Source organism: Hyposmocoma kahamanoa, unplaced genomic scaffold (assembly GCF_003589595.1).
Source record: "Hyposmocoma kahamanoa isolate Upper Pololo Valley unplaced genomic scaffold, ASM358959v1 93, whole genome shotgun sequence".
Taxonomy (NCBI): domain Eukaryota; kingdom Metazoa; phylum Arthropoda; class Insecta; order Lepidoptera; family Cosmopterigidae; genus Hyposmocoma; species Hyposmocoma kahamanoa.
Genome location: NW_020654810.1, coordinates 9625015 through 9647531, shown reverse-complemented (window position 1 = coordinate 9647531; position 22517 = coordinate 9625015). Strand labels below are relative to the sequence as shown.

General features: G+C 36.4%; 2 protein-coding genes across 2 annotated transcripts; both read left to right on the top strand.

Moving 5' to 3' along the window:
* The first annotated feature begins 75 nt into the window (after positions 1 to 75).
* LOC113237366 (polymerase delta-interacting protein 3-like) lies at positions 76 to 6294 on the top strand. Its single transcript, XM_026473788.1, has 8 exons — positions 76 to 350; positions 655 to 856; positions 1995 to 2088; positions 2898 to 3032; positions 3288 to 3471; positions 3986 to 4151; positions 5205 to 5395; positions 5849 to 6294. The coding sequence occupies exons 1-8, from the start codon at positions 286 to 288 to the stop codon at positions 5937 to 5939; spliced, it is 1128 nt and encodes a 375-aa protein (XP_026329573.1). The 5' UTR covers positions 76 to 285; the 3' UTR covers positions 5940 to 6294.
* A 2539-nt stretch (positions 6295 to 8833) lies between these two features.
* Positions 8834 to 16221, top strand: LOC113237443 (RNA-binding protein cabeza). The gene is made up of 7 exons (XM_026473922.1): positions 8834 to 8898; positions 8972 to 9151; positions 9251 to 9530; positions 10691 to 10722; positions 14659 to 14795; positions 14873 to 15537; positions 15623 to 16221. The coding sequence occupies exons 1-7, from the start codon at positions 8889 to 8891 to the stop codon at positions 15648 to 15650; spliced, it is 1332 nt and encodes a 443-aa protein (XP_026329707.1). The 5' UTR covers positions 8834 to 8888; the 3' UTR covers positions 15651 to 16221.
* The last annotated feature ends 6296 nt before the right edge of the window (positions 16222 to 22517 follow it).

The following is a 22517-nucleotide window of genomic DNA, read 5'->3' as shown; positions in this document are numbered from 1 at the left end:
AGAAAAAATAATCTGTGGCCACCCACAGACAGAATAGAGTACAATTCACAAACTACTAATCCAGTACAATTCAATAAATACTCTGTGGCAAAGGCGCTGCCATCGTTCAATTCAAGCTATTCCTCTTTCTCTAATTTGTGAGCCGTACATTATCAGTTCAGTTATGTCCTAAGACTTGATGTTTTAGCCATTTAGCTATTATAACTATATATTATAACTCGCTGTTAAGTGAACGATAATTACTAATAAGTAATAATCTAAAAAATCCTCCCGGGAAACACCGTCATGGCGTCATACATGGAAATGAGTCTCGAAGACATCATCAAGCGAAAGAAGAGGGAAAATGTCAGGTACATTTTCTTTTCCAAAATTTTTCGATTGCTTTATGAATCATGATCAATAGCGATCTAGAATATGGATCTTGGTGGTGGTTACATTGTTGACTTCTTGTAGACATTAATACTACAGTAAATAATGGTGATAGATGCATATGCATGACGATATTTGTAGCACATACTTTTTACGTGCCCTCTCAGACACGAAATGCTTCATTCCATACAGACTATGTATTTGGTTTCTCGCGCCAAAAAACTAATGCGTAATGAATAAATTATAACAACATACTATTTCATACCCATATTTCTAAAATTGCAGAATGAAAGGTCCACAAGGTGTTCCAAAAAGAAGCAGGCCACCAAAAAAAGATGTACCTCCGACGAAACGGCCCATTTTTGATGCTCGCAACAAAATAATATCTAAAAAGAGAACACAAATAACTGATGCACGGGAGAAATTAGCACAACTCGCGAAGCAAAAGGATGCTAGATTGAAATTAGAACAAATGCGGAAGAAAAGGGTACGTTATCAATAATTCATAGACTGACAATCTAAGTGATTTATTGTAAATAGTTTTTCAATGAAAATAAGAAGTTTTCTTATTGCAAACACCCTATTAATCATGGTAATTCATAAGTCAGTGGTTGAGTGTAACAAAACTAAGATTTCTGAGAAATTTCGAGAGCGACAGGGCAACATTATTTTACATAAATGGCTTTCACAGTGTACAATATTCATTGCTCTGTTAGTCATAATTACTACTTTGCTGGTGCAGAAATACTGAGTCTATGATTTTGACAATTATAATATTGTGAAGATCTGCTGTCCCCCTTTGATTTACTTATCTGTAAAACGAGTTCTGGTGCTAATACCGGTTCAGAGTTGCTAGTGACAGTGGTAGTGATGGTAGCGTTCAATTCGTTTTTGTGATATTAAAATAGTGCTGGTCAATCTGTCCTGTCAGGGATTGACAGATTGCAATTGGCCTGATGTATCCCACTGCTGAGCAAAGGCCTCCCCCTGATCCCTCCACGCACCCCGATCTTGAGCTAACTGGACCCAAGCGTTATTGTAACCTTACATTTTTGGGCTACATCAGCAATTTGAATTTGAGAGCAGTGTCATGTTCCAAATTCGCTCAGTCTGTTTCACACCAAGTATGCTGCGCTCCATTGCTCGTTGACAAACTTCGAGTTTGGACTTTTGGATCTTTGTAAGTGACCAAGTATGCACGTCCTAAGTTAGTATAGGAAGGAGGTTCTTTTTGAGAGAGTACCCCCCATAAGATCTTTCATGGACCAACAGCTCCTCCAGCGTTTTCAGTGTGTTAGCAATTTCTTGCTCTTGCCTGCACTGGATCCTTCCAGTCTCCTGACTATTTGGCCAATGTAAAGGTATTCGCTGACATATTGCATATCCTCTCCATTGATGGCATTCATAAACCAAAATAAATTCAACAAGTGGTATTATTAAGATTAAAACACTAGTACAGCCAATAGAGTACAACATAGGTCTTCAGTGACAAATTATAGCATAATTTTATCTGTTTCATGAGTAGATCTGGTAACATTTCTGATGCTTAAAGTATCTTCTAATGATTCTTTTCCAATAATAACTAACACATAATATCTTTGCTAATACATTTATTTTCCTTACAGATGTCTATGACTCATATACAGGGGAAAAAACTTTACACATCCCAAAGTCGCCAAAAGTTTATGAAAAATCCTCCTATATTAAATGATGAAGTAGGTATGTTATCATTTTGGTTCTTTCAAATTCATGTGGTTATCCAGGAGAAGTGAAGTAATAAATATATAATTAAATTGTTAAGAAGGCACCAATGGTGGTGTGGTGTTTTTAGTCTTTATTTAAAACTATTCCATGAAATCAAATGAAATTCAGTTTTCATAACAAATTGCATGCTAAGAACCATTTTTGTGTTTATTCTTGGATTGCGCCATTGTTTTACACCATTTTTGGTGATTTTTCAAAATGAATGCTCAAATAAATATGATGAGATAAAAATGTTCACAATACCATATTCAAAATTCATAGAAATATTTTATTAAGATTTTGCTGATGACTAAAAACTGTGCTAAGATATAGTGATTTTTTACATGTAAAGTAGGAATGGTGTAACCTACGGGTATAACCAATGCAACTTCTTTTGAAACTAACATCACATGCACTACGTCACTATAAATGTTATTTCATCAAATTTAACTTTATTTAGGAAATAAAACTATTTTTCCGGATTTAAATCCGTGTAACAATCGCGAAAACCTAAGAACTCGATATATCAAACTTCTATACTATTGATTTTTGTTGAACTATTTTTGACCACTAAATTGGCTTCCCTGTATCTTGAACATAACTTTGAGGTTCCTAATTAGTATCAGCATACCTAAACGTTCTTATGTGTTGGTGGTGGTTTGTATGGTGTTGTTACCATTAAAGCTTACAAATAATACTTATTGAGAAACTTAAACAAGTATGTATAAATGTTTAAACTTTCTCTTTTTTTTCTTTAGTTCAACTCAATGAAATTGTGTTTTTAGTTTTTGTAGATCGGACTAGACAAGTTGTATCTCAGCCCTTGTCTAGGACACTCCAGTCGCGGTCGCTCACAGCGCGTCGACAAGTAAACCACAAAAGGTTATTGGAATCTAGGTCTATTGGACCTAGATCTTCAGGTAAATATGTATACTAACATTATCATGGTTTGCTGCAAAAATGCATTGCAGAACTTTCTTCTTTACGAAACGTGATTGTTTAGTTAAATAGTATTTTAATTGTATTAACAAAGTGTCATACTTATCATTCCTGTGCCTATGTTCTATGTGCGAACATGAATGAAATGTTTATAAAAAACGATGCAAAAGCATTCCTTAATAACATTTTATATACACCAACTATCAACCGTTTTTGAACCTAATCTTCGATTATAGGTGACGTACCAAAATTGAAACCTATCCTAAGAACAGTTGAGAATGACCTAGACATCATAGATGATCCCATGGGAGAAGAGTATGTACCTCCTAAACCATCAGCATTGAATCGCAACGCTAATTTACAACTCCGAATTATTGCTCATAATAATGATATTCGTGAAAGCAGAAGCTCAGTTCACAGGTAATGTTAGTCAAGTTTTAATCATATTATACAATTGAAAATATAATGACAGTAAGATTATCCTAGGAATTTTCTTTAAAAGAATGGAATTATTATAAAAAAAACAATGTTTGAACATTGTTATTATGTACAATTCCGAAAAGTAACTTAAACTAAATTAAAATTATTTGCTTGTCTCAGCCATGTTAGAAATTATGTATGTGGTTAGAGATAAATTCAATAGTATTGAATCAACCAGTTATGGTTTTTGTGATACTGTGCTGTATTTGTTAATGGTTATTGAGTAGTGTTCAATATATAAATTTAAAAAAGTACTCTCTATCAGAAAAAGACACGACTGTGTTCTATGTTCGTAACTTCACCACTTTATACATTTTACTATATTATACTCTGTTTGTATTAAGAAAATAGCAGGTAATTGCCATGGGACCACGGTCAGTTTGAATTTCGTTTTCACTGTGATTACAGTTAAAATTCTTAGCGAAAATGGAATATAATATTTAATTCTTTTAAGGCAATCTTCACCAGTGAGACAGAAGAGTCCTCCTAGACCTCCTTCAATCCTGAAGAAGCGACCAATGGCAGCTCTTAGAAATGAAAAGAAAACAGACAAACCATCTTTAGAATACAGAATAATAGTAAGCAATCTGCGAAACACAGTTACAGGAGGGGATATTGAGGTAAATGTTAAACTTGACACAATATATATTTTTGTATTTGTGCACTTTGTATTTATATGATTATTCACATTATGTAAAGCATCTTTTGTAGCGATGGATGTAAAATAACATTAGACAAACAATAACCAATCATTTATAAACACAAGATTCTGTGCTTAACAAGTGCGATAAATTAATTTTGTTTCAATGAATATATAAATCTTCATTAATTGTTTGGTGTTATAATGTATTAATACAATAATTCCGCACAATTAAGATGAATTACGTTCCTGTCTACGTAAAAAAACATTCACAAAAAGAGACTATGAATAGCATTCATAGTCTCTTTTTGTGAATGTTTTTTTTAGAAACATTTTTGATTATTGTAAACATCTAAAAAAGTATATACCACCCGGATCACGCCGCACAGCAGATCGAAAAACCATCACATGCCGCAGCTAAACGTCGATTTTACAATTGGTGCTTACATCTTGTCTGGATCTCGTGCCATTGACTCAATAACGGTCATTGACCCGACATTCATCCCGAAGAAGTCAATTCCACAGTGACTGAATCGCCGCCTATAAATATGTTGCATTTTTGACATATTTGAGTAACATGTGAAATTGAAGCATATCACTGTTAATTTACATATAATTTATCATATTAATTGTCATACTTATCATTTTAATGATATACACACTTAATGAAAATAAACAATATGAATTAGTTTACAATAATATACCACTTCACATTGAAACTAATATTTAAAACTCAGTGTATAATAACTTTAATAACTAATTCAGTTTCTTTAACTCTACAAATTTTAAAATACAATAATATGTATAAATTTTCATAAAAAGGAATTAAGTCCTCTATAAAAGCAAATTTACCCCAGTTGTTTTACCTTGCGTTAAATCTTACTTTCATTCATTTTGTTTTGTATCTATCAAACACTAAGTTGGAGTACGCTTACGTTTGGTCAAGCGTCCGAAATATTCCCATTTCAATTTTGAATTTGAAAAAAATAAAAAATATCTCTTTCATATTAAAAAGTACTATAATTTTTCCCAGGAACTATTTGGCGATGTTGGCGGCATGGTAGAATCACGCCTAGTGCGCCCAGGCACTGCCGAGGTAATATACAAGTCTGTAGAAGACGCACAGAAGGCTGTGGAGCTCTATCACAACAGGCAACTAGATGGACAGCCAATGAACTGCCTGCTAGTCACCCCACGCTCGTCAACAGCAGCTCCTACCGCCAGGTAGATAAAAAAATTACTTGCACTGTCACGGTTTTGTCACAAAATCAATTTTGGTGCTCGACATATTGCGGAAATTTAAAAGCTGTTTCCTTCTACTGACAAAATTAATATTTATGTCAAAAACGCATTAGGCAGCCTCTTACGTTGTAACTTAAATCTCAAAAAACAGGTCGCGCTTCTTCAGGATTGAGATAAAGTTCAAATAAAATTGATAAGTTCATTCCTGTATACAATTTCATTACAAAAGTTAGTTTATATTCCATTCATCGGCCATATAAATTAAGTCGTGAAACTCACAGAATAGGTTAATAGGAAATATGTGTGACTTAAGTAAAGTAGTGATACCCCTAAGGGTATGGTACAACAGTGATAGTATTTATCCTAAACAGGAATTTCAAGAAATTATTATCCTTTTGCATTAGTGTAGTCTATAATTATTGTTTTTCTTTTCAGAAATGGCAGTAAACCAGCCCTGTATAGCACCAACTCAAATGTGGAACCAGACATATCCACCTTCCACAAAGTGCTTTTCAGTAATTTCTAGATCATACGAATTAATCAAGAGCACCTTGTATTGACTATGAAAGGAAGAGTTTTACGAAACTTCGAATTTGTATAAACTGAGCATTGCATTGTTTATGTATATGAGTTATTTTGGATTCGATTAAATATATATAAGTCCGCAATTATCGCAGTAATAACATTAAAATATGTACTTAAGTGTTAACATCATATCACACAAACAGTTTTTGATTAGGTATCGAGGGACAGACATTGCAAAGCGGTTACTGACGTGACGAATTCGATGGTCTAAAAATATACATAAGAATCTGGTGTAATATAAACAGTGTGTACACTGTTAAGTCTGGTTCGCTTAGCTATATAACATAAACAGCCTGTGCACAATTTAAAATTTTAATGCAGGTTTAAAGTAACGTAATTCTGTCCTATACATAATGAAGATTTCGCGGTGTAAGATCCGCATCTGAATGTAATTTGCTCTATTATATTTATGTAGGTGGTATGTCTATCTTTTATTTTGTGTTTAGTTTATGAAAGCTTCGATCAAGTAAGGTCGCTCTACATAGTAAAGAGTTTGTTTTCAGAAATGAATGTAATAAAGTTTTAGTAAATATGTATATTTTATTTTTTTTAATTTTTCCATACCGTCATATAGACCCAGTTTATATCCTTGAACATTTGGAGCGGTGGCACACATACATACAAACACATTTTTCATTGTGTACGATTTTTCTATGTAAATGTACCTATGAATGAAAATAATTGAATATCCAATATATTTTAAACAAAGGAGCCACTAATAGTAAAATTTTGCCATTAGAACCGACTAGTTCACGACTTTTCTGAGTGCAATCAGATCCAAGCTAGGAGCTGTGATTCTCGAGATTCAAAAATGGTGCCGCCGGAGTAAGCTTATTCCAGCGTGGACACTAAAACATCCTTATAACTTCTAACCGGCATTACGACTAAATCTAGGTTTTTAGACTATATAGAATCAACTAAATCACGGGTTTTTAAAGTGTAATCAGATCTAAGTTAGGTGTGGTTCTCAAGATTGAGAAATGGTGCCGTGTGTGGTGTGGTGTGATGGTGAGAATGAGCTTAATCCAGCATGGACAGCAAAACACATAACTTTTGAACGGCGGACCGACTAAATCTAGTTTTTTGCGATTAGAACCGACTAAATGGCGACTTTTTACAGGAATAATCAATTTCAAAAATTCGGTCATGGTCAGGCTGGAATAAAAGACGCAAATTTTTAAATTACAATGAACTTAAATTATAAATTAAGCTATTCCGCGACATAATCTGGCTTAATTTTTCCAAGCATTTTTTCATATTATAATTGATATTTTTCAGCTTTGTATACCTAGAATTCTGTAGCAGATGTTGAGTTCTATCAACTTGAAGAAGTATCGCTAACGGTGGTTCAAAGGATGTAAATTTATATACATTTTTTACGAGACAAAATTAAGGAAAGTAATTGATGGTACAAATCAATGGTACTATAGACACTAAGCCAGTATTTTACCGAGATAGTGTCGGTGCCTTCCAGCAACGCTTGCTTTGAGATATTCCACATATCTAGGTAGGGATTTTGTAACGACTGTGCCGACTTCGCAGGTCATTATAGAATCCCTGCACATTTATTTGGGTTAACCTTTCGGCGCCACGTGTATACCTTGATTATACACCCTAATGTTTTTATCCCCGGCCATTGTGTCATGGCTATACACAGGTAAGGCTTTCCTCTTTATGTATCTCAATGTATTCATAGTTTACAGTGTTTCCCGTTGGTCAGATTGATGGTCAGACTGGTCTGGCCAATGGGATTTTTTTTCCATTGTCCTAATGATTATAAAGTATCGTTGAGTACAAAATAGCGACTTTTGGTTATGTACCTATAGGTTTTATGTGTAATGTGATAGACATCAAAGGCGCAGCAAATATCGAACATTTTATATGAGCGTTCTGGCCCTCACGAATCGTTCAGTGATTTTGGAATATAAATATCTGTGATAGTTTTGAAGTTATAGTCCATTAAAGGAGATATATGTATATATATTATTTCAATCAATTTTTTTTTATTACTTAATTAATTTGCTGAATGAGATCAAATTTAGTTTATAATAAACTTAACTTACAAATTATTATTTTGTTGTACTCATTAATTATTTAGTTTGTGTTTATCATGAAGCAAATACAGTGCTCCATGGTGTTTATTAAATTTAGCTAAGCGTATGAAAAAAAGCTCCCAGGCCAGTGTATCCTGCCTGATACAACTGAAAAAAACTAATAACGGTGAACAGGGGGTATGAACCCCCCGTTCATAATATTAATTCCACACTGTAATAAGTTAATACCAATACAAACTATTTGTAAAAAAATGTGATTCCCATGATTTTTACCTCGAAGACCCTTGGTGCTGAACATGTCAAAAGTTAATAATAGACTCTTGTTTGTTGGTAATTGTTCCCATAATTGCTATGACCTTAACCATTTATTTTTTGACTGTCCATAATTTTCTATACAACGTCTGTTGCTTATTTCATTGACTCAAGATGTCACGAATGTAAAACAAAAAATAATTCATAATTTTCATACTTGGCCTTAGCCAAGGCCCAATAAATAAAAAAATCTGTTTTTTTTTTATTTATTTCATGACTGGATTCAAGTACCGTCGAAATATTGAAGATGTTAGACAGGATAGCAAATAGGTAAAAAATATATATTACTATTTTGTGTAATGCGACATTTTGCGTTAAGTTTGTATATAACTACAACCTGTACAAAAATGTACGAATGAAAAGTATAAAATAAATGACAAGAAACTTTCAAAAATGGTCACACATGAACCAAATGAATCTGAAATGCCATTTGCCATTTCCTTTTCCTTTGTTGCTTGTGCGAGTGCGTGTTGCCGTGTGTGGATTTATTAAATCGTTTTTCTAGTTTTGTGCAATAAACTGAAATGGCTGATCGTGAGTTCATTATTAACTATATATTGAGTTTCATAACAAAATAGGCCATCCGTGAATATATTTGGGTTTACAGCGTACGCATCGGGCGACTACAGCGGCGGTGGCGGTGGCGGCGGTGGCTATACTCAATATTCGATGCCGCCGCCGTCTATGTCCTCTGGTGACAATAACTACGGAGCTGGACAACAAGGCAATTACAGCCAGCCCAGTTACGGAGGCCAAAATCCAGGTCAAGATTGGCAACAAAGCTCAGGTGAGGTTGTTTCCTTGGATAAGTACTTTATAAAGTTTTAATGCCCCGTTTTTTGTGTTACCAAAATTTCACATAACCTAAAATGCAATTGTTCTACAGGAGGAAGTTATGGAAATAATCAATCTGGAAACAATTATGGCCAAAGTTACAATGCCAACTATGGCGGTGGCGGCGGCGGCGGCGGCGGCGGTGGTGGCGGCAGTGGTGGTGGTTATGACCGCAATAATGGTGGAGGATACAATGTGAGTAGCGGCGGCGGCGGCGGCTACGGCAGCGGCGACCGCGGCGGCAGCTACTCGGGTGGAGATCGCGGGGGATACGCCGGAGGTGACCGACCAAGCTACAATAGAGATGGGGGGAATAGAGATGGTGGATATGGGTAAGCATCACATTTTTACCAATTTTTTTTTCCTCGCCTATTGCTACGAGTTGCAAACATGGGTCTTTGTCAATCCCAATAATTGTGTTTGAAGTAAATGCTTCTGTATTTTCAGTACAATTTATTATTTAGTAATATAGTTTTTGATCAGAGTAGAGCTAAGGATTACTTTGTAAATGGTATCTCCCACTGAATAAAATGGTATTTTCTCCAGTTGGGATATAATATGGTGTTTTCATCTGAAACATCGTGGGTGTTGTAATTTATAGTTACAGTAATTAATGGTCTGATGCTGAACAACAATTCATTTTGTGTTATGATGTATTTTTATGTATGCTACTCTAGCCACATTTACTGCAAAAATTATATTTTTTTTCAAATAATTTTTGTAAAATAATAATTTTGCATAATTATTTTAAATAATTAATATTGAGTAATAATGGCACATACATAACCATGACATAGTAGGTATACACAGTTTTAGTTTTGGTCTTTATGGTCCTTATTGGTCTAGACAGAATGACACTCTTCTGTACGAGTTAAGATTTGTGTTGTATGACACCAGTTTACACATCTAAACATACTTGCAACATTACATATGTGCTGTTATTTTATATTTGGATACATAGTATTTTTTGGCTAGAATACTAATATCTGAAATAATGACTTGAAAAAGTGTGTTTTTAAACTATTTGGATACCATCTATTTATGTTTATCATATATTTTTTTGCACCATACATGTTCTCCTTAAAATAATAGTCAATAAAAACATTAAAAGGCTGTGAAAAATATAATTCTCATTACAGTTTTATATATTACACTTAATGGGTGTATCATGCATCAATTAATGAAATTGTCTCCTGTTCCCACTTGTTGTTCACACTTTTTCAAGAACTTGTCTCCTGCTACAGTTGAAACAAATTGTCTCCTGTTTTAAAATCAGTAGCATGCATGTACCAAACATCTGTTGTAATAATAACTGCAAACCAACATGTTCTAAGGTTTTCAAGGTATCAAGGTTTAAACTTATGGTAAAGAAAAGGATTCAACATGGACTAAGGTCACTGGTTAAAGTGTACTGATGTGTCGATCAAACTGCGTGCTGCGTACAGAGTCCCCGGCCCGCCCACTGTACTAAAAGCTGTTCTTATTGTTTTAGTGGCGGCGGCAGGGGGGGTGGTTTTAATAAAGGTAAAGCTCCTCGCGATAAGCGAGCGGTGCTGTTGTCATATTTTTAATTTGTATTTACAATTTAAGGGCTGCCAAAGTTCATCTATGCTACACAGGTTTTACGTAATTCACTACTTGGCTGTTGACAATTTTTAAATATACTAGGTCCCATGATACAATTTCTGGTATAAATTTTAATTAGGTACTTTTAAATCTAACAATATGGTCCTTTGATTATACATTTTATTAATAATTGTAAACGGCGAATGGAATTGGATTAAAATATTTGGAACATGCAAGAAAGTGGAAGATGTCATCATAAGGGGGTTCAATTGGTCGTTATTATACAAGTGTTACAGCAGTGAAGAATTTTTGGATAGAATAATATACATGTTTTTTTAAAAACAAGTGTGAGATTTTGCGCATGGATGTAATGTGCTACATATGTAGGTCCTAGACCATTGCGGTAATTACTACTGTCTTGAAACTACTACAATGGTTTAATAAGGTTGTAGTGTTGGGAGTCGCGAGATGCTGAAGAAATTTGTTATATAACAATTAATTCAGAATTATTTTACATATTTCGTTAATTGACAGTATGGTTGATAGTAAGTCTAAGTTTTAATAAATGCTATTTTATGGTTATTGAGGGAGGATCCACTCTCTTGAGCAGTCAGGTAAAGTCACTTTTATTGAACAAACTAGAAAAGTTAGAAAAATGTCATACTTTCCAGCAGGTTTTGAAGCAATAATTTTATCATTGATAATTATCACAATAATAATTGCAACCATTGACCTACCAACAAATGGACATCGGGTCTAATACAAAAACCACGAAAAAATATCCAAGGTTAACCTATACAAATGTAGTGACATGTAACGAGATATAAAAAACTAAAACATTTAATTTTAATTGTAATGTCATTGCAGTACTGCCTATTAATTTGCTTACAACAATTTAAGGGCCCAAAAACACCATATTCAGCTTCTACTGGAAACTTAACAAAATGCACCATATTTAGCTTCGACTGAAAATTACTTGAACATAAGAGTAATGGAATAGCCTTTCTCGTAAATATTGATTAATTTTTTTATATATATTATTATGTCGAATTTTGTACAAATTCACTTAAAGGTATAATAAAGAGTTGGGCAGATACATACATACAATTATTACTACAAATGTGAAAATAAACGTGTACAATAAATGTACCGATATTCTAACTAAACGTAAACTCAAATATCCATAATTCCGATTTATAACAAAACCGTTACGCTTTCGAGTAATTTTTGCTTTTTACATAGTCAAAATTAGCTTTTGTTTTGTAATCTTCGTAAAAACACATTATGAAAATTCGAGCTAATATTATTTTGGGCAAATGTATTTTCTGACTTCTTTAACTACTACTTTAACTTTAACTTCTTCTTCTTCTTTGTTTAATAAAAAAAATCATTTAAAAATAGGATTAAAATCAAAGCAACTCTATAGTTTCTTTGTTCTAAATGTTTCAATCGCTAGTGGTTCGAACAATTGAAAATGACCAAGAAGTTTATATAAGCTTCTTGAAACTGACGTAATGGGTCTCTTTCTATTTTTTGCGCATGCAATAAGTAGAAAAAGGACAGTTAGCTATTTCATTATTTCGTGTGCTTTTGTGATTTATATTTACGATTCAGTTATATATAAATTAAATACTATAAAACTGTACAAAATAACACGTTTAAATGACAACTATGATAACACAACATATTTGTTTAGTGAAAATATGATACAAAATCCTGTTTTCACACTTTACTGCAGTAATTTTTACAAGTTATTATTTGTACTGCATATATTGGTACTGCATAATTGACAACCGCGCTGTCACTCGAACAAACGAAGACTATTGCGCGATTGACGCTCTGTATGCGATTTTAACGCCCTACAGGTGCGGACACTTTAGCGTGAACCCGACGTCCATTTATTGGTAGGTCAATGATTGTAACTATTTTGCTAAATACACCTTTATAATTTTCTATATAGCGAAATGCTATAATACCACTGTCAACGTCGTGTCATGTGTTACCGAGACATATCCAAATATGTCAAATGTCAATCTCAAAAAAAATCACAAATTATCGTTTTCCCAAACATTTTTCTACATGTTTTTTAGTATTTTCACTGTTTCTTTTTTAATCAAAAATTAAAGAAACAAAGCTAGCATGGATAATCATTGGATATAATATGTATATAATGTAATTATCATGATAATTATCAAAGAAAATAAATATGTTAATAATTTCGAACCTTTGCTTTATGTACATTACTTCTTTCTTTTCAACCTATCACCTGTTAAGGCATACATAGAGTTACAATAAAATAATAGTTAATTTTTGGGCCTGAAATCTGTCATAAATAAACATTCAAAAGTAAGTATTAAGTTTACATAGAAAAATAAACTCAATACCCAGAAAATTTCAGGAAATGCTTGGGAAACACTTTGGCAACCACTGCACCATTTGTCAGGAAATGTCTGGGATTATTTCTCAAATAAAGTGGACACTCGTTACTATTGTTAAGCAATATAAAGAACATCAATGGAATTTAAAATATTATACAAGGGTCTGTCAGCAGCATTACCAAGTGTGAACTTCGTTGTATTGTCAGCGGACATTCGTCATCGTGTAGAATATACAGTGTAACTGATACAGAGTTCTCCTTCAAGTTGATTGTACTCATGATATAAGATTTTTAAGACATAAAAGCAATTTAATCTTTTCTGAGAATGAACTAGTACAGTTCAGTATTAGTTTTTAAAATCATTTATGTCATCATTATGAGTTATTTTCTTAGTTTGTGCAGAAATTAGTGCACGTTTTCTACGTAGTTAAAAACATTTATAATGTGACCATTCTTTATTCAAATTATTCAATACAACAAGCAAACCTCTCAATACAGGATTTTGAAATACATAGTTTGAAGCAGTCATGATTATAAGCTTCTGGATGTACTGACTCTGATAGTACAGGGTCAAGACCACGTCAAGCTTGACACTTATGATTTAAATTCAATTCTACACTGCTTTCGATAAGAAATGTCCAGAGTTCAAAGTGTTAAGTTTAATGTGCGTTTGGTTGTACCAGAAACACTGTATATTGTTTGGCAGCCCTGTGGTTTGAATAAGTGTTATGATTTTTTATGTATTAAGAAATAATGTGGTTGTCACGACGTTGTATAGGTATTTAATTACGTTTCAATAAACTCCGAATGTGTGGTACCTACTACAAATTGCGGGGATTACATAGAGGTATTTTATAGGGATAGTATTATCTGTGGTCAAGTTGAAATTTTAAAGCGTTGGTTATATTAACAGGAAGGAAGGATATTATTTTAATACATTAACGTAAACAGTGATCTGGTATATGACGAGCATGCTGATGTTGTCTAAACTTACAAGGGTTATAGAATAATAAATGTTTTAGTAGGGTTGGTCACAACATAGCTGCTTAATCACGATTTTGAGTCACGTCTAATACTTTAGGATTACGTCTTATTTATTGGTTTGAAAATCGTGTCAGGATATGTTTATGCTCATTTAATTACGGTTATAAGGGTTGCAACGACGCTTATGGTGTAATAAATTAGACAGTTAATTTGCATAACAGGATGAGTTACATACACAATTACATGAAGAGAATTATTTCTCGGGTTGATAAAAAAGAATTATCTATTTGCCATTTACCATATTTATAATGCCAAAATATCTAATAATATCCCTTATTACATTGTACGATATTGTTCTTCTGATGGTTTTCTTTATGTCATGCACATAAGAAACAGATTCTAATAACATTTACTTGAACAATCTTTTTTTTTTATATTAAGAATTTGCTTAAAAGAGTAACAATTAGGTTCTGTCATAAGTAGACAATTTAAGTAATAAATTTCACTATGAGTAAAATAAAATAAAATCATAGGTGGAGGCGGATTTGGCGGAGACCGGGGTGGGGGTGACATGGTGACACAAGAGGATACCGTCTTCATCCAAGGCATGAACCCAGCTACCACTGAGGACGAGCTCTGTGAATATTTTGGCTCCATTGGGCTTATCAAGGTTTGTTGTGATAGTTTCAAATTGTATAGACGAAATTACAAGAAACATATATTGATAATGTTAATTTTTTTTTGCAGACTGATAAGAAAACTCAACGGCCGAAAGTTTGGATGTATAAAGACAAAGCTACCGGTCAGCCTAAGGGCGAAGCAACCGTGACTTACGAAGACTCCAATGCCGCATCTTCAGCCATCCAATGGTTCGATGGAAAAGACTTCAAAGGGTCCACACTCAAAGTGTCTCTCGCCCAAAGGCAAAATACTTGGGGAGGAAATAAAGAAAGGGGTGGTGGCGGTGGTGGATTTCGAGGCGGTCGAGGTGGTGGCGGCGGAGGCGGACGCGGAGGTGGTGGTGGTGACAGAGGAGGCGGCGGCGCGGGCCGAGGAGGGGGCCCACCTTCCGGTAATCGAGCCGGCGACTGGAGATGCCCTAATCCCAGCTGCGGAAATACCAACTTTTCGTGGAGAAAGGCCTGCAACAGATGTAACGAGGCAAAACCGGAGGGCGCCGGAGAAGGCGGCCCGTCTGGTGGTGGCGGCGGCGGGCGTGGCGGAGGTGGACCTCCAGGTCGCGGTGGACGAGGTGGGCCCCGCGGTGGCGGCGGTGGCGGCTGGGGCGGCCGCGGAGGCGGCGGCGGCGATCGTCGCGGTGGTGACCGTGGGGGCGATCGGGGCGGCGACAGGCGCGGCAGTGGTGGCGGCGGCTACGACCGCAGCAACGCGGGCGCTATGAGAGGAGACGGGTAAATATAAAAGAACAACAATCATACATTGTCTTTGAAGTATGGTACTTAATTATAATTCTTAAATCGAATTTGTTTGTTGCAGGGGTAGAGACCGACAAAGACCGTATTAAATAATTGTACATATTTATGTTTCCCATGATAGATTTTGTCTTATTTCTCTTTTGACTGATTTAAACAAACATAATCATTTTATAGTCATGAACTTCTAGGCCACATCTTTACATCATATAGTAACTTCTAAATATAAGTATTGACATTTTTGTAAAACTGAAATATATAATATAAGTTGTTGTATGTGCTTAGGTTACTTATCTACTCGTATAGCTGACCTGCATAACCCAACATTTATGTCATTAAATTTTTAAAAACAATATCAGTGAAATAAATAATTTATATACATTTGTGTTACGAAACGAAATAGATACCTAGAAATTGAAGCATCTGTAGGTATTTACATTATTATAGGTTTAAGGCGTATGTTATAAATTCTTAACAATTTCCAATAGTGTTAAATCATAAATGCTTTAGAAATAATTATCTAGTTCATGTCTTGGACTCGATAACACCAAATAATGTACTGGTTATTGTCTGAGCGCACGGTATTTTTAAGTTTTGAGTCTAAACTTTTGATAAATGTTCAATTAGCTAACTTGTAAGAATGGAATCCATAATAAAATGTAAGATGGACAATCGAATTTTTATTTTAACTTTTTTGTTTGTTAATCAATTTATTGACTCCACCGCTCTGACTTGACTCTACTTGGGCAGCTATTTTATTTATAATAAATCTAATAGGATGTACGTAGACAGAAACGCATTTAATTTTAATTGTACGGAAACATTGCATTGAAAGACAGTGGTAAATACACATAACAAAGAAGCTGATATTTTTGTCAAATAAATTGATTTTAGGTCAAATGGCTTATTCCCAGTTGTCACCACTGGCTTTGTTCCCACTGGCGACAAATGGGGGGAAAAAGTCCCATATGTTACCAGGTGGCGACAAACAGGATAAAAAAAATCAGTTGTTGCCAGTGGTGATTTCTACTGGTCGACAAATGGAAAAAAAAAACAATTTAAATTTGAAGAAAATATTCCATGAATGACTTTTGAAGTCGGGTTTTTTTATTACTCTGTGCTGAGATTATTCATCACATTTATACGTAAATAGTATGATTGCATGCAGGCCAACTTAACTAAACCAAATGCCCCAAATAAAACCCTCGGGCCTTTTTTCTTATTACACGACAATGGCTGTAATAGGAAGGAAAATGCCCGGACGGTTTTATTTGGGGTCAAGTTAGTCTGCATGCAATCATACTATTTACTCGCAAATGTGATGAAAGACATTGTGTATTTCATGGGCATATTGATGAGTTTTGGTACCTATAGAAAAGCTAGGAGAAGGACAGAGGCTACTTTCGTCGTAAAAATAAACCTTAGTGGGGTGGAATAGGGGATGAAAGTTTGTATGGAGAACCAATAAAATTATGAAAATGAGTATAATATCAAACCGAAAATCAAATAATGAAAAAAAAAACACATTATTCAAAATGTATCACGTATTTTAATCACAAATTATTGCTTTAATACTTAAAATCAATCAGTGGCAGATTGTGATGAATGAAATTATTTTTTTCAGCATTCATTGGTAACAAACGATTACGCTTTTCTCATAAACATTTCCTGCTTCTGAAAATAGCCTCTCACTATAAACACTAATGACGTAGACGATAGACAAATCTTAGCAAATTTTGACAGGCTTGGATACTGCTTTGCATTTGCTGACCACCACTTGTAAGGATCTGCCGTCCGATCTAGGCGAACAGTTTTCAAATAAAAATCAATCTCATGTGCAATATAACTTTTATTATTTGTAGCGACTTCTTCAAAACAGGTCCAGACACTGTCATGTATTGATTCTATCGTTTTATCATTTTTCAATAAAATCACCCCACTCCCATTACTTGCGCATGCAGCGCAATGAGACAGGTCGTAACAGGTTGCGCGTGAAATGCATAGATCTTACGCCGAATATTCGCCCGAGAGCGTCCAAATCACTCCGTGGCATCTCTAGTATTTATTGTATGCTAACTAGTAAGTAAGTAAGTAAATTATTTATTTTCCTCTACAAAATTCTGCACTAAACTTACATTGAGTGAACACAATAATTAAATACAGAAGACAATTCGTAGAGGCTGGAGCCCAAACTAGGTTTCCCTGTGATTTAGGTCACCAGGCCTCCACCTCCAGAAAAAAAAAAAAAAAAAAGATTAAATGCTTAAAATGAATAAATTTATGCAAAGGTTTTAGAAAGAGAAAAAAGAGAAAAATTATAATAATAACATACTCTAAAAATAACACTTTTTAGCCAAAAACGTATTGACAATTCAGTATATAAAAGTAAGTAGCTGGATGTGATTGTAACATGTGTGAGTGTGAGTGAGCGAGCGAGTGTGTGTGTGTGTGTGTGTGTGAGTTTGCGTGTGTGTGCGCGTGTGTGTGTGTTTGCGTGTGTGTGTGTATGTATGCATGAGCGTGTGTGCATGCGCATATAAAACTTTAGTAATTGCACAAATGAATGAGGGAGTGAACAGTTTGGAGAATTAACAAATAGAACTGTTTTTAGAATAGAATTATACAACTACAGCGATCAATTTCTCAGTATCCTCATAATTATGTTTCAATAGCCAGTCAACTACGGTCCTTTTGCAACTGTACGTGTTTAACGAATATATTTTATTTACTGAGTTGCATTTGTTGTAAAGGTTTGAACCAAGAAAATCGAAAAATCTTTGGGCAAAAGTTGTTTTACATAGCTTACTGGGACAAACTAGGTCAAATCTTCTTATTCTCTGGGAGAAGGTTGGATCAAACGTCAAAAGGGAGTGTTTTTTCAGAATGGTATTCGCGATATATAACTGGCGAACTGTTAGTACTTTGCATTCACTGTAGAGTTTCGAAGTTGAGAACAAGAATGGACGAAAAGTAGAGACCTTTAAAATTGTTCGTTGTGCCACCTCAAGCTTTTTTAAAATGGTTTTATGGGCTCCCCCCCAAATAGTAATGCAATAAGTCAAAATAGACTGACACAGAGCACAATATACCATTCTCAATATCTCCTGATCCGCAATATGACGAATAGTTTTAAAAAAGAATATTAATTTTCTGGTACGAGCTGACAGTAGCACAATATGTGATTTAAAGTTAAGATTTTGATCGATATTTATACCTAGGTACTTTATGGATGATACATTTTGCAGATTAGGACAGGAGCAGTTTACAATAGAGTTGAATTGACACGTGTGAGCTGTTAAGTTGAAATTAAGTTGATTAGTAGAGGTGTTAGCAATGGAAAATATTATGTATTTGGTTTTATCTGTATTAATGGTTAAAAGATTTTGGCCTAGCCAGCATAAAACCGAATTAACTCCATCCTGTGCGTTACGAAAAAGTTCTTGTAAGGAATCAGCTTGAAAAACTAGGGCAGTATCATCTGCAAAAGAAACTACTTTACCTTTGTTAAGCTGAATACTGCAAAGGTCATTGATAAATATCAGGAAGAGGGTAGGACCAAGAATACTTCCCTGTGGAACTCCATAGCGAACAGGAAGATCATCACTAAGGAAATTATCGATCTTAACTTGTTGACTGCGGCCTGTTAAATAACTTCGGAACAGGTTAAGAGACTCTCTAACTAAGTCGCGGGCACCTGCTAAGTGTAAATGATTTTAACAATGTTATAGGCATTGTAGTGCCCTTTTGGGGCTCTGTGCTAGAAATCTTTTATTATATATTTTAACACCTTTGTCAATCCACGTGATTAATTATGAAGTCTTAAATTATCTTTACAACCTATAGGTACAACTAAAATAATGTGACAACCCTATGCTCCAAGAGACGTAGGCACTGACGCACCGAACAGGCGGGAGTTATCTAATAATACGAGTAGGTCCCAAGTAGTTCAGTGCATGGGATCGTCACACTATGGGACGAAGGGAGTAAAAGCCCGGTCATTAATAATAAATTTTAGTCTAAATTTGAACTTAAAGCTGAATTAATGAACAATGATGTTCTGCATTCAAACTGCATTTAAAAAACCGCGTTTGCGTACCGTGCCATTTTAAAACCGTGTGACTCGACGCAACGGGCTCGACGGCAAGACCAGGGTACTGCGGGCGTCCGGGTCAAGCCCTTCGCCAGTGATACGCTTTAGTGGCGTCTCTAGCGGACCCGGACTTGGGTATGGACTCGCTGAGCTTTGTGGTTACCTGCAGAGACGTCTGCCCCGGTTGCATGTGTCCGGGGCGTCTGTCTCGTGAGCATCTAGCGCGTCTTAGTAGCGGTCTAGTTGAGGTCCTGTATGCGCGAAGCACGCGAGTTGCTCTTTAAGTGGAAGCTATATCTGGACTAGCCCGAAGAGCTAGTAGAGGATAAGCTAGATATCCTCCGGTCCCTCCAGCCGCTTAGATTATTAGGAACTGGAGAGACGTCGTTTTTCGGCGTCAGGAAGTGAGCGTGCCTTACAGCTCCGCCACCAATGAGATTTGGTAGTGGACTCAGACGACGGCTTAGCGGTGGCAACTGCTAGTTGTGCAATGCGCAACGGGAAGTGAGCGTGCCTACAACTCCGGTACCTATCTGGAAAATAGGGATGGTACTGTACGTGCACCCGGGGCGGCTCACCCGAGGCACTAGCCTCTCGAAGAACCGGATGAAGTCAAGTGACAGAGGTCTGTGAGAACCCTATACACTGGCTGATCTGGGGTCAGAACCTGAACTTGTAAGGTTCCTGTGCGCGCACAGGTTATAGTTTCCTTCTCGTATGCCCTAAGAGTAGGTAGGGAGGGTCACTATAATCAAAACTAACGTAGAAAAATAGGGTGCTTGTCCCGGTTTGAAGTAACGCCTCACTCTGGAAAGGATACCAAGCTTTCTTGCTGCATCTTTGGTCATGGATACAACGTATCTGCCGAAGTACAAATTCCAAGTAGCTGGAAACAGTCGGCTATCGGTACGGATATATCACGAAAAGTCGGAATCAGCTCAAAAGAACTCCGTTTTATGGAGAATAGACACGCCTGCGTTTGGTAGCGTTAAATTTGACAAGATTGGCATCGCCCCAATCGGAGACTGCCTTGAGTGTCAAATCCAAACGGCTAACCATAGACTCTCGACAAGACTGGATTTCCTCTCCACTGACCCATGCATTGGTCAAGTACCTATCTACGACTGTGTTGTCATCAGCATACGCAAAGGTACCTGGAATTAACATATCATTGATATGCAATAGAAAGAGAGTTGCAGACAGTACGGAACCCTGAGGAATCTATCGCCATATGTTTGGAAGAGCAGCCGTAAACGTAACGTAAAGTAGCCGTAACGTATGTAATTGAACGTTCGCTCAAGAAATCCGAGATCCAATTGCAACATGGGAAGCCTATAAAAGGGAAGCTTACTTAAAAGGTTTGCTTGCCAGACCCGTCAAAGGCTTTCGAAATATCCGAAGACACTGCAAGTGCATCACCTTGCTTTTCTATAGCCTCGCTCCATATGTGACAGGCATACACAAGATCCCCAGTTGATCGTCTTCTTCGGAATCCGTACTGTCAATCACTGAGGAGGTCGTTGTCTTTAAGGTACAACAAGAGACGGTTGTTGAGTACACGTTCCATAGTCTTGTAGAGTATGGAAGTGACTGAGATAGGTCTATAGTTGACAGAGTCGGCTCTGCTTCCCTTTTTCGGCACAGGTTACACGTATGGAAGCTTCCACGACCTGGGAACTACACCAGGCTCAAGTGAGAGGCGGTACAGGCGTAAGCGTGTGAGAACAGGAGACAACTCAGACGCACAGTTACGAAGGACTAGTGCTGGAATTCCATCCGGCCCGCTAGCTTTATTCACGTCTAGATTCCGCAGAGTTCTAAGTACCTCTTTTTAGCGTATGCGAATTGGCGCCATAGTGCAGTTAGCCTGAGATAAGATTAGATCCAGACGCGAACTCTTTGCAAAGAGTGAGGCAAAAAGATTTGCCTTGCCTTCTGAAGCAGAAAGTGGGCACTCGAAATAACCTCCGGCGCCGCCTTACATCTTCCTAGTACGGACCTTCGCCACAAACTTTGCGAACGACCGGACTAGCCCCTTCTTTTCGGCAAGTGAATACGCTTGCCCAGTTTGGAGCCGTTCAGCACACACGCACCTGGTGGACACAGCACTAAATGACAAATGTTTAATCATTACAGGCTGTCTGAAACCAACCCCTGTTGGTATGCTGTATCCGCTGGTTGGTGTTGCCCCTCCGGACGTCCGCAGAGATGTGGCTAGCTTCCTGGAGCGCTTAAAAAAAGAGACTGACCCGCGGCACCCCTTGCATTACACTATCACGTGCCGGTAATCCAGAAGCTAAAGAGTCGGCATAGCTTCATTAAAGAAGTATTTCTTCTGGACGGGGAAACTAATAAGTCCGTATAAATCTCTGGAAGGAGAGATACCCCTAGGCATCACTCATTCCGCTGTCGGAGCACCTCTCTCCTGGGCATAATCTACCATGGCACACTTGGAAGTCTTTAAATAGACTGCGGACCCAAGTCGGCCGAAGTAAGGAGATATAAGCTATAACCCCACAGGTGGGGTTATAGCTCTGAGAGCGCTTTTATTTGTGGTGTCTCTCTCCAGACTATGGCACATCCTTTGTCTTGTCCTGCGTGCACCTGCACAGGCGAGGACCTGTACAACGCCACTGATAATGCTGTATCAGTCGCGGAGTACTGGTCATCACAAATATAAACGTCAGAGTCGACACGCTAAGAAGAAGAAGAGATCCAAATAATACTATGGAGATATGTTTTGAAAAGCAAAACTTTGGCTACAATATGCAGACTTCCGCGCCAACGTGTACAAGTCATGTGTAACTCAAGTCCTATGTCGATGCACTCCAATAAATCTTACAACTTCTTACTTACTTCTTTATAGCTG